An 11,227-nucleotide genomic window follows, 5' to 3' on the forward strand; every position below is an offset into this window, starting at 1 on the left:
TTTTAAGGTGGCAGTAATTAAACCATTACTTAAAAAGCCATCACTTGATCCAGCTATCTTAGCTAATTATAGGCCAATCTCCAAGGTATTAAAGGCACTGCGCTGCGGTGGTTTGAATCATATTTGTCTAATAGATTACAATTTGTTCATGTAAATGGGGAATCTTCTTCACAGACTAAAGTTAATTATGGAGTTCCACAAGGTTCTGTGCTAGGACCAATTTTATTCACTTTATACATGCTTCCTTTAGGCAGTATTATTAGACGGTATTGCTTAAATTTTCATTGTTACGCAGATGATACCCAGCTTTATCTATCCATGAAGCCAGAGGACACACACCAATTAGCTAAACTGCAGGATTGTCTTACAGACATAAAGACATGGATGACCTCTAATTTCCTGCTTTTAAACTCAGATAAAACTGAAGTTATTGTACTTGGCCCCACAAATCTTAGAAACATGGTGTCTAACCAGATCCTTACTCTGGATGGCATTAACCTGACCTCTGGTAATACTAATAATTTTTGATCAGGATATGTCATTCAAAGCGCATATTAAACAAATATGTAGGACTGCTTTTTTGCATTTACGCAATATCTCTAAAATCAGAAAGGTCTTGTCTCAGAGTGATGCTGAAAAACTAATTCATGCATTTATTTCCTCTAGGCTGGACTATTATAATTCATTATTATCAGGTTGTCCTAAAAGTTCCCTAAAAAGCCTTCAGTTAATTCAAAATGCTGCAGCTAGAGTACTGACGGGGACTAGAAGGAGAGAGCATATCTCACCCATATTGGCCTCTCTTCATTGGCTTCCAGTTAATTCTAAAATAGAATTTAAAATTCTTCTTCTTACTTATAAGGTTTTGAATAATCAGGTCCCATCTTATCTTAGGGACCTCGTAGTACCATATCCCCCCATTAGAGCGCTTCGCTCTCAGACTGCAGGCTTACTTGTAGTTCCTAGGGTTTGTAAGAGTAGAATGGGAGGCAGAGCCTTCAGCTTTCAGGCTCCTCTCCTGTGGAACCAGCTCCCAATTCAGATCAGGGAGACAGACACCCTCTCTACTTTTAAGATTAGGCTTAAAACTTTCCTTTTTGCTAAAGCTTATAGTTAGGGCTGGATCAGGTGACCCTGAACCATCCCTTAGTTATGCTGCTGTAGACATAGACTGCTGGGGGGTTCCCATGATGCACTGTTTCTTTCTCTTTTTGCTCTGTATGCACCACTCTGCATTTAATCATTAGTGATCGATCTCTGCTCCCCTCCACAGCATGTCTTTTTCCTGGTTCTCTCCCTCAGCCCCAACCAGTCCCAGCAGAAGACTGCCCCTCCCTGAGCCTGGTTCTGCTGGAGGTTTCTTCCTGTTAAAAGGGAGTTTTTCCTTCCCACTGTAGCCAAGTGCTTGCTCACAGGGGGTCGTTTTGACCGTTGGGGTTTTACATAATTATTGTATGGCCTTGCCTTACAATATAAAGCGCCTTGGGGCAACTGTTTATTGTGATTTGGCGCTATATAAAAAAAAATTGATTGATTGATTGATTGTTGTACGAAGCAAAATACGAGGTTCTCACTTTGCTGTATTAGTATTTTATTTTATATATTGTATATTTTATATAATATATATATATACTCTCTAGCTCAGGGGTCGGCAACCTATGGCACGCGGCGGCATAATCACTGGCACGCACAACACTGGACCAGCATCAGCAAAAATAAATAAAAAATAAAAAAATCTCTGAGTGATAGCACAATCTTCCAAGCGCATTCGCTCCACAGTGCTCTGCACCTCTGACGTGGATATGCAGCTGATAGAGCTGCACCAGAGAAGTTCAGCTGTCTCAAGAACATTGCATTGGCCCTCTTGTCAGTGTTCGGCTCAACATACCTGTGTGAGCAGGTATTTTCGCACATGAAAAGTGTGCTCAGCCCCATCCGCAGCCGTTTGACGACGGAGCATTCTGAGGCGTGTTTACAATTAAAAGTGACAAACTACGAACCCCAGATAAAAAAGCTCAGCCAAGAAAAGCAAGGACAGGGATCACACTGACTGGTAGGCAAGATATATTAATTGAGACATAGCCTATAATTCATTTTAGTCTCAGCCCACACTGATTACGTAGCTGTTTGCTTATATAAAATGTGTGGCGGTTTCGTTTGTGATGCATTTTTATTCGTCATTGGCCTTTGTTAAAATGATTTGAGAGGTTTATTTAATTGTTGATTCATAAGATGTTAAGAATTTTATATATATAAAAAAGATTAATACAGTAAGATTATATGTATAATGGTGCACACACACACACACACACACATGATTTATGAGAGGTTTATTTAATTGTTGATTCATAAGATGTTAAGAATTTTATATATATAAAAAACATTAATACAGTAAGATTATATGTATAATGGCGCGTGCGCACACACACATGATTTATGAGAGGTTTCTTTAATTGTTGATTCATAAGATGTTTATAAGATGTGTTCATAAGAAGAAGAATGTTATAAGAAGATTAATACAGTAAGATTCTATGTATAATGATGCACACACACACACGGGTGCATGAGGGTGCTCCTCAGCATCACAGAGGAGAAAAAAGAGACAGAAGTTGAATCATTCAGAGAAAAAAAAAATACAAATCCAACTATCAGTTCTATTGGGTTATAAAATCATCTGGTTATCATAGTCTTTGGTAGATGTATTTTTTGCTGTTTACTGTTTTTTTTTTTTTTTTTTTTTTAACATTGATTTTGGACCAGATTATAGGCCTACAAGCAAAATGTGAAATTGTGTCTGAGCACAACAGTCTATTTATCTGTAAGGAATACTCATATGCATGCCTATGTAAAATAAAATTCTGAATTTTATTTTACAATGGTAAAAATGACACAAACTATAGTGTAGTTTGTGTCATTTTTACCATTATTGTTGATAGTGGCACACTCATTGACTAGAAAATTTGAAATTGTCACTCTCTGTCTCAAAGGTTGCCGACCCCTGCTTTAGCATTTAAACCAAGCTTGGCTTTGAGTTGCGTTTCTGGTTCCAGTCTCTAATTTTGGTGCTAGTGTGAATACAGGAAACCCTGGAGACTATGTACCATGCTTGCATCCCGTATTAGTGTTTTTACAGGGGTCAGTCAGAGTACTATGTTTCACAGAATTCCTTTCACAAAGAAATACTGTGTGACATTCACAGATCTTAAACATTTCTTCTCACTTGATTTTCCACAGAGCACGTCTGCTCCATCATCGCGTCCATGTTGAGAAATCTCAAGTCCCAACAGAGAACCCGACTCCTCAACAAGTTCACAGAGAACGACTGTGAGAAGGTCAGCCTTATTTATTTATTTATTTTACTCCTGCTCTAAGTTTTTCCTTCAATTATTCTCTGAATGTCACATTTAAATTTTACAAGACTTCTGCAAGGTAAAATGCTGTATTATTTATTTATTTATCTCTACTATAATAGCCAAGTGGCCTCTGTGTGTGCGTGAGTGTGTGTTTGTGTGTGTGCCTGCGTGTTTATGGCTTCGATCACGCAAAAACCGGGGACAGCTGACATTTGCCATTTGGTATGCTTATGTATTTTGGGTCAAGGATGAACGCTGCAAAAACAGAAAGTTGATGGGACAAATTTTTTGGGAAAACTGAGCAATTTTAGCTAACCAATAAACAATGGATGCTGAGCTGTGCACCATGGGAGTTTGGGGTTTTGAGGTTTTAAATGTTGTTATTGTGGTTTACGGTAGTTTAACAGTGTTGTTAGTGTTATTGATTTATTGTGGTTTTGTAGCTTAGTTGGTTTTGTCAGTTTAGATAAGTCATGTTGCTTTTGAGACTCATGACACTTGGTACCATGAGTGAAATGTTTAGTGGTTTTAAAGTCTTCAGCCACTGTCTTTTTTTGTTTTGTTTTGTTTTTTTTATTTATTTTTTATTTTTTGGTCAAATTAAAACCACCTGCTTACAGCAGCTGTGCGTGTGTGCATGCATGCGTGCAACTTTGTTCAGGGGCAAACAGAGCACAGCTGACATTTGCCATTTGGTATGCTTATGTGTTTTGGGTCAAAGATGAAGGCGCCAAAATGGAACACTGGTAGGACTAACAGTTTTGGAGAAGCTGTATATTAACTAATATTGCTAATTTTGGACTTGCATGCCAGTGACGCCACACATTTAACAGAACTTAGAAAAATGATCAAAATACTCCCACACATCTTTTCATGTGTACAAAATTGATTTAGACTGTGTTTTCCAATGACTGAGGAAAAGACATTTTAAAGGAATCAAATTTGAGTCATCTTTCTCACTACTACCAAGCAGTGGGGAATAAGTTTCATTACACTAGAAGTCTTTCAGAAAGCGCTGTAACTAGGTTTAAGGATATGATTCCTTCTTTATGTTCTCTAATGCCATATACCAACACAGTGCAGAGTAGCTACCTAAACTCTGTAAGTGAGATAGAGTATCTCGTCAATTGTTTTACATCCTCATTGAAGACAACTTTGGATGCTGTAGCTCCTCTGAAAAAGAGAGTTTTAAATCAGAAGTGCCTGACTCCGTGGTATAACTCACAAACTCGCAGCTTAAAGCAGATAACCCGTAAGTTGGAGAGGAAATGGCGTCTCACTAATTTAGAGGATCTTCATTTAGCCTGGAAAAAGAGTCTGTTGCTCTATCAAAAAGCCCTCCGTAAAGCCAGGACATCTTACTACTCATCACTAATTGAAGAAAATAAGAACAACCCCAGGTTTCTTTTCAGCACTGTAGCCAGGCTGACAAAGAGTCAGAGCTCTATTGAGCCGAGTATTCCTTTAACTTTAACTAGTAATGACTTCATGACTTTCTTTGCTAATAAAATTTTAACTATTAGAGAAAAATTACTCATAACCATCCCAAAGACGTATCGTTATCTTTGGCTGCTTTCAGTGATGCCGGTATTTGGTTAGACTCTTTCTCTCCGATTGTTCTGTCTGAGTTATTTTCATTAGTTACTTCCTCCAAACCATCAACATGTCTATTAGACCCCATTCCTACCAGGCTGCTCAAGGAAGCCCTACCATTATTTAATGCTTCCATCTTAAATATGATCAATCTATCTTTATTAGTTGGCTATGTACCACAGGCTTTTAAGGTGGCAGTAATTAAACCATTACTTAAAAAGCCATCACTTGACCCAGCTATCTTAGATAATTATAGGCCAATCTCCAACCTTCCTTTTCTCTCAAAAATTCTTGAAAGGGTAGTTCTAAAACAGCTAACTGATCATCTGCAGAGGAATGGTCTATTTGAAGAGTTTCAGTCAGGTTTTAGAATTCATCATAGTACAGAAACAGCATTAGTGAAGGTTACAAATGATCTTATGGCCTCAGACAGTGGACTCATCTCTGTGCTTGTTCTGTTAGACCTCAGTGCTGCTTTTGATAATGTTGACCATAAAATTTTATTACAGAGATTAGAGCATGCCATAGGTATTAAAGGCACTGTGCTGCGGTGGTTGAATCATATTTATCTAATAGATTACAATTTGTTCATGTAAATGGGGAATCTTCTTCACAGACTAAGGTTAATTATGGAGTTCCACAAGGTTCTGTGCTAGGACCAATTTTATTCACTTTATACATGCTTCCCTTAGGCAGTATTATTAGACGGCATTGCTTAAATTTTCATTGTTACGCAGATGATACCCAGCTTTATCTATCCATGAAGCCAGAGGACACACACCAATTAGCTAAACTACAGGATTGTCTTACAGACATAAAGACATGGATGACCTCTAATTTCCTGCTTTTAAACTCAGATAAAACTGAAGTTATTGGCCCCACAAGTCTTAGAAACATGGTGTCTAACCAGATCCTTACTCTGGATGGCATTACCCTGACCTTTAAGTAATACTGTGAGAAATCCTGGAGTCATTTTTGATCAGGATATGTCATTCAAAGCGCATATTAAACAAATATGTAGGACTGCTTTTTTGCATTTACGCAATATCTCTAAAATTAGAAAGGTCTTGTCTCAGAGTGATGCTGAAAAACTAATTCATGCATTTATTTCCTCTAGGCTGGACTATTGTAATTCATTATTATCAGGTTGTCCTAAATGTTCCCTGAAAAGCCTTCAGTTAATTCAAAATGCTGCAGCTAGAGTACTAACGGGGACTAGAAGGAGAGAGCATATCTCACCCATATTGGCATCTCTTCATTGGCTTCCTGTTAATTCTAGAATAGAATTTAAAATTCTTCTTCTTACTTATAAGGTTTTGAATAATCAGGTCCCATCTTATCTTAGGGACCTCATAGTACCATATCACCCCAATAGAGCGCTTCGCTCTCAGACTGCAGGCTTACTTGTAGTTCCTAGGGTTTGTAAGAGTAGAATGGGAGGCAGAGCCTTCAGCTTTCAGGCTCCTCTCCTGTGGAACCAGCTCCCAATTCGGATCAGGGAGACAGACACCCTCTCTACTTTTAAGATTAGGCTTAAAATTTTCCTTTTTGCTAAAGCTTATAGTTGGGGTTGGATCAGGTGACCCTGAACCATCCCTTAGTTATGCTGCTATAGACTTAGAATGCAGGGGGGTTCCCATGATGCACTGAGTGTTTCTTTCTCTTTTTGCTTTGTATGCACCACTCTGCATTTAATCATTAGTGATTGATCTCTGCTCCCCTCCACAGCATGTCTTTTTCCTGGTTCTCTCCCTCAGCCCCAACCAGTCCCAGCAGAAGACTGCCCCTCCCTGAGCCTGGTTCTGCTGGAGGTTTCTTCCTGTTAAAAGGGAGTTTTTCCTTCCCACTGTCGCCAAGTGCTTGCTCACAGGGGGTCGTTTTGACCGTTGGGGTTTTTACGTAATTATTGTATGGCCTTGCCTTACAATATAAAGCGCCTTGGGGCAACTGTTTGTTGTGATTTGGCGCTATATAAATAAAATTGATTGAAAATTGATTGATTGTACCAAAAAAATAATTTGTCCTTCTGCATGTAAATTCCTAAATATGGACTAAGCCTGTATTTCTTAGGGGAAATATGCATCTTGGACAATGATGGTTTCATTAAGTTTAAAAGGACATGATTTTTAGTGTTGAAAATTTATTGGTTTGTGTCCACATTTGCCTTTCAAGCTTCTCGTTTCTTTCATTATTTTATCTTTTCAACCCACCTTCTTTGTTGCCACATTTCTGACTTTATCTCTTTTATCTTTCATGCTCTCCAGGTTGATCGCCTGATGGAGTTGCATTTTAAGTACCTGGAGGCTGTTCAACAGGCTGACAAGCGGATCGAAGGAGAAAAACACGTAAGAGTCTCTCCTTTTCCATTGATTCTTAACACTCCTCCGCTCAGTGTCCTTTCTCTCTCTGATTTCTTTATGCACTGTTATCATGTCACACCATAAAAGCTTAGGGACATACATTTATTTTTATTGCCACAAAACTGTTATAGTTTATGTTGTTAGCTTCTTATTTAATGTACACAAGTTGTTGTCTTGTCAAAGTGTGACTTGTACTTGTGGTTGCAGAAAGTTTTTAGGTCATACACACAAAGTCTCAATTTTCAAAATCTAACAGAGATTATGGAGGGCCCAGTCTTGACATTGGGCACATAATGAGTGACACAAATGCTTGGGTCAAGTACTTGGGGCAAGTACTTCTTGTTATCAAGAGTGCATTTAAACTGAGAGCAAGCCAGAGCACAAATGGGCTGGAGAAAGTTGCTTAATTAGTCATGGGTGTGTTGTGAGTCTTACATAAAATCAGTCAGAGTGTCATACAGCACAGCACAGCACTGGGGTATAAAGCAAATGCGTCTGAGACCTGCCGAGGAAATGCACCTACATGCACAAAGTGTGTGCAGCAGGCACGCCTACCACAAAACGCTGGAAGTGTATTGGTAAGAAAGTTGGAATAATGCTTGTTGCTTCCACTCTGTGTGAAGATTGTTCACTGATCAGCATGAATTAATGGGAGGATTACAAAGGCCTTGTCCACACACCTTGTGCTTCACTTTCAGCACTACTAATAGTAAGGTAAAAACTGGTCATTGTGGTACACTCTGTGTCTTTGGTCTTGGGCACCTACAGTGACTGTGTGACAGTTTCTTTCCCTGTTATCATTGGAGTGTGCAATTGTTGTTTGTCTTCTTGTACTGGACTTTAGGCCAAAGTTATCTCTTCCCCAATCCATTCTTATTAGTTGGGTTCCCAGAATATTTCATATTAATGTTGTACAGTTCCTTTCATGCTTTTGTCCTTGTTTTGTTTTTGTTGTTGTCGTTGTTGTTTTTATTTATATGGTCATAAACAGTCCATTAATAAAAAATAATGAAGTTATGTCACAAATCTACTGCCAGAAAGTTAATTTTATTTCCAGAAATTCTTGGAAGAATTAAAATTTGAAAAACAGAACTCACCCACTGTCCATACAGCAGTCAATCCATTATCCAGCTCAGAAATCTCTCTTTCTCTGGCCACATTTTTAAGCACTTCCCAAGGCTTCCCCAGGGTCACATAAGCTGTGTAATACCTCCAGTGTGTTCTGGGTCTTCCCTGTGGTAGACTACCTGTTGGACTTGCCAGGAAGGACAATTTTCATAACTGATGATGCCATTCCAATCTCCCTCTTAAGCTTTTACTCTATTTGCCTTCATTTATGAAGGTGAACCCAAGATACCTAAATTCCTTCTCTTATGACAGTAATTCAAAGCCAACCAAGAGTGATAACTCAATCCAGATACTGATTATTTATTTTTGGTAAGCAGAAAAATGTTATTTCCAGAGATATACGTCATTCTAACAGTGATATGCAGTCTACCACATTAAACCCCTCATTTTATGAAATAAAGCAAGTTTTGGCCAAAACAGATCTATGCTTTTCAGAACTTAAAAACAGACGTTGGCAGATCCAGACATAAGTTGCCATTTGAATGGCTTTTTCAACAAACACATAAGCACCTGTTGCACAGAACACCATTCGTGATGTGCTGAATCCCACAGTAGGTAATAAAATTGCTCAAAATCTGAATAACAGATTTTCACAAATCCTGTCTGGAAGAGATACCTTTAGAACTTAATTTCGAATTGATTTAGATAAGCTCTTATGGAATCATGTGACTGCTGGACCTTGGCAGTCTTAGAGACTGGACGGGGCCAAGGGTTTTCTCATGTAATATCTGGCAGCAGCACTTAATATGGTTGGTTTCAGGAGTTTTTGTGTCAGGAGGGAATGTAGAGCGCTGTAAGACGGTGGACCTGGCAACATGTAATAACAGTGCAAAGGCTAGAGATACAAATATAATACCTGTCCATTAAATACTTAAAGCTGAAAAAGTTGTATTTTATGCCCACAGATGTCCCTCCCCCCAAAAACAAACACAAAGCAAACAAAAAACCATGTATGTATATACACACACACACACACACACACACGAGCGTCTAAAGTAGTGGCTATATGGGCCTTTCAACCGGTGGGGAATACAAAGTCTGACGATGAATGGGCTGCCTTTTTACTGCGGAAACTGTCAGTGTAGGTAAGTGCCTATATTGCTAGGTGTTAGAAAAAGCCTAGGCATGTGCACTGTAAATTGCAGTGAGTAAATGAGCTCCCAATTCAGATCAGGGAGACAGACACCCTCTCTACTTTTAAGATTAGGCTTAAAACTTTCCTTTTTGCTAAAGGTTATAGTTAGGGCTGGATCAGGTGACCCTGAACCATCCCTTAGTTATGCTGCTATAGACGTAGACTGCTGGGGGGTTCCCATGATGCAGTGTTTCTTTCTCTTTTTGCTCTGTATGCACCACTCTGCATTTAATCATTAGTGATCGATCTCTGCTCCCCTCCACAGCATGTCTTTTTCCTGGTTCTCTCCCTCAGCCCCAACCAGTCCCAGCAGAAGACTGCCCCTCCCTGAGCCTGGTTCTGCTGGAGGTTTCTTCCTGTTAAAAGGGAGTTTTTCCTTCCCACTGTAGCCAAGTGCTTGCTCACAGGGGGTCGTTTTGACCGTTGGGGTTTTACATAATTATTGTATGGCCTTGCCTTACAATATAAAGCGCCTTGGGGCAACTGTTTGTTGTGATTTGGCGCTATATAAAAAAATTGATTGATTGATTGATTAAATAGATATATAAATGAATTAGTCCAGTTTAACACAATAACTCAAAAACAGTAAATGCTGTTATCTTGCACAGAAATAATGTTTACGTTCTGAGCTCAAATAACGCAATCAGAAGTCCACACAACCCTGCAGAAATAATTTTTTGTTATGACTGTAGTCAAAGCACACACTTCTTTGTGTCTGATCATTTGTGTGGTTTTGGATCTTGGAAACAAACTCGATCGTTAGTTTGTTTCATTTCCAAACTGTAGCTCTGGTGGCCACGGCCACTGCTGCTTGTTTTCATAATGTGCCATTGCAAATTTATTTCATGAATCTTAATTCAGCTTTTCTTTCCATAATTATATTATAACCTCCGATCAGTGCAGGCAGAAGTAAATTAAACAGGAACAATAGCAGTAAGAAATGGGAACAAACCCTGCATTCATGGTTTTATTTCATACGAGATTATTGATCCAACTCTGTGTCAAAGGGTTGTGCTGTGAGCAGTGTGAAGGTGGATTCAGACAGAAGATAAGTGAGTAGGCAGGAGGTAATTGCTTGAATAGAGACTGAGAGAGAGTTTATCGTGCCCTCAGAAAGGGAAAAAAATTAGTTACTTATTTGTGTGCCCCTCTGCCTGTGCAAAAATTATTATATACGAGTATGAGGGTTTGATTGAGAAGTTTAGAACCTGACCCAGAAAAAGTAGGGCGTGGTTCTCCATACATACATTACTTACTGCTGGGCTCAGAGTTGCCTGGTGCAGAGTCTATGGCTATGTAAAACATGATCCTCGAAATCAAGAGGAGCTTTCCTGACTAATGTGTGTGTCTGATTATGAAGCCAAGTCCAGGCTGTGAAAGATACAATGGTAGTCCAGCTACATACTTCAGCCTTGACCTTTTTCACTCAGCTACATGTTTTTTTTTTTCCCCCAGTATTTCAGTATGTTTATGTATTTTCCTTGTTTGTTTTATCTATTCATTCATTATTTGTTATTGCATGAGTTTCTGATTGAAATAAATAAAATAAATCAAAATCAAACCACTTACTTAAAAAGATTTTTATGTGATTACCAAAAATGCAGCAACGATTCGCCTGACAAAAAAAAGAAGAAAAAAGTCATGTTGTTCTTTTTGTG

The 11,227-nt window shown here is 38.8% G+C and overlaps 1 protein-coding gene across 1 annotated transcript in view; it reads left to right on the forward strand.

The window, feature by feature from the left end:
• ctnnbl1 (catenin, beta like 1) overlaps positions 1-11,227 on the forward strand; it is a 193,300-nt gene that overhangs the window by 126,490 nt on the left and 55,583 nt on the right. The window contains exons 12-13 of the mRNA XM_034173303.1: positions 3,235-3,332; positions 7,211-7,291. Of these exons, the coding sequence (XP_034029194.1) occupies positions 3,235-3,332; positions 7,211-7,291 (179 nt within the window). The remainder of the gene's footprint in view (positions 1-3,234; positions 3,333-7,210; positions 7,292-11,227) is intronic.

This window comes from Thalassophryne amazonica, chromosome 6 (genome assembly GCF_902500255.1).
Source record: "Thalassophryne amazonica chromosome 6, fThaAma1.1, whole genome shotgun sequence".
In the NCBI taxonomy this organism is placed as follows: Eukaryota; Metazoa; Chordata; class Actinopteri; order Batrachoidiformes; family Batrachoididae; genus Thalassophryne; species Thalassophryne amazonica.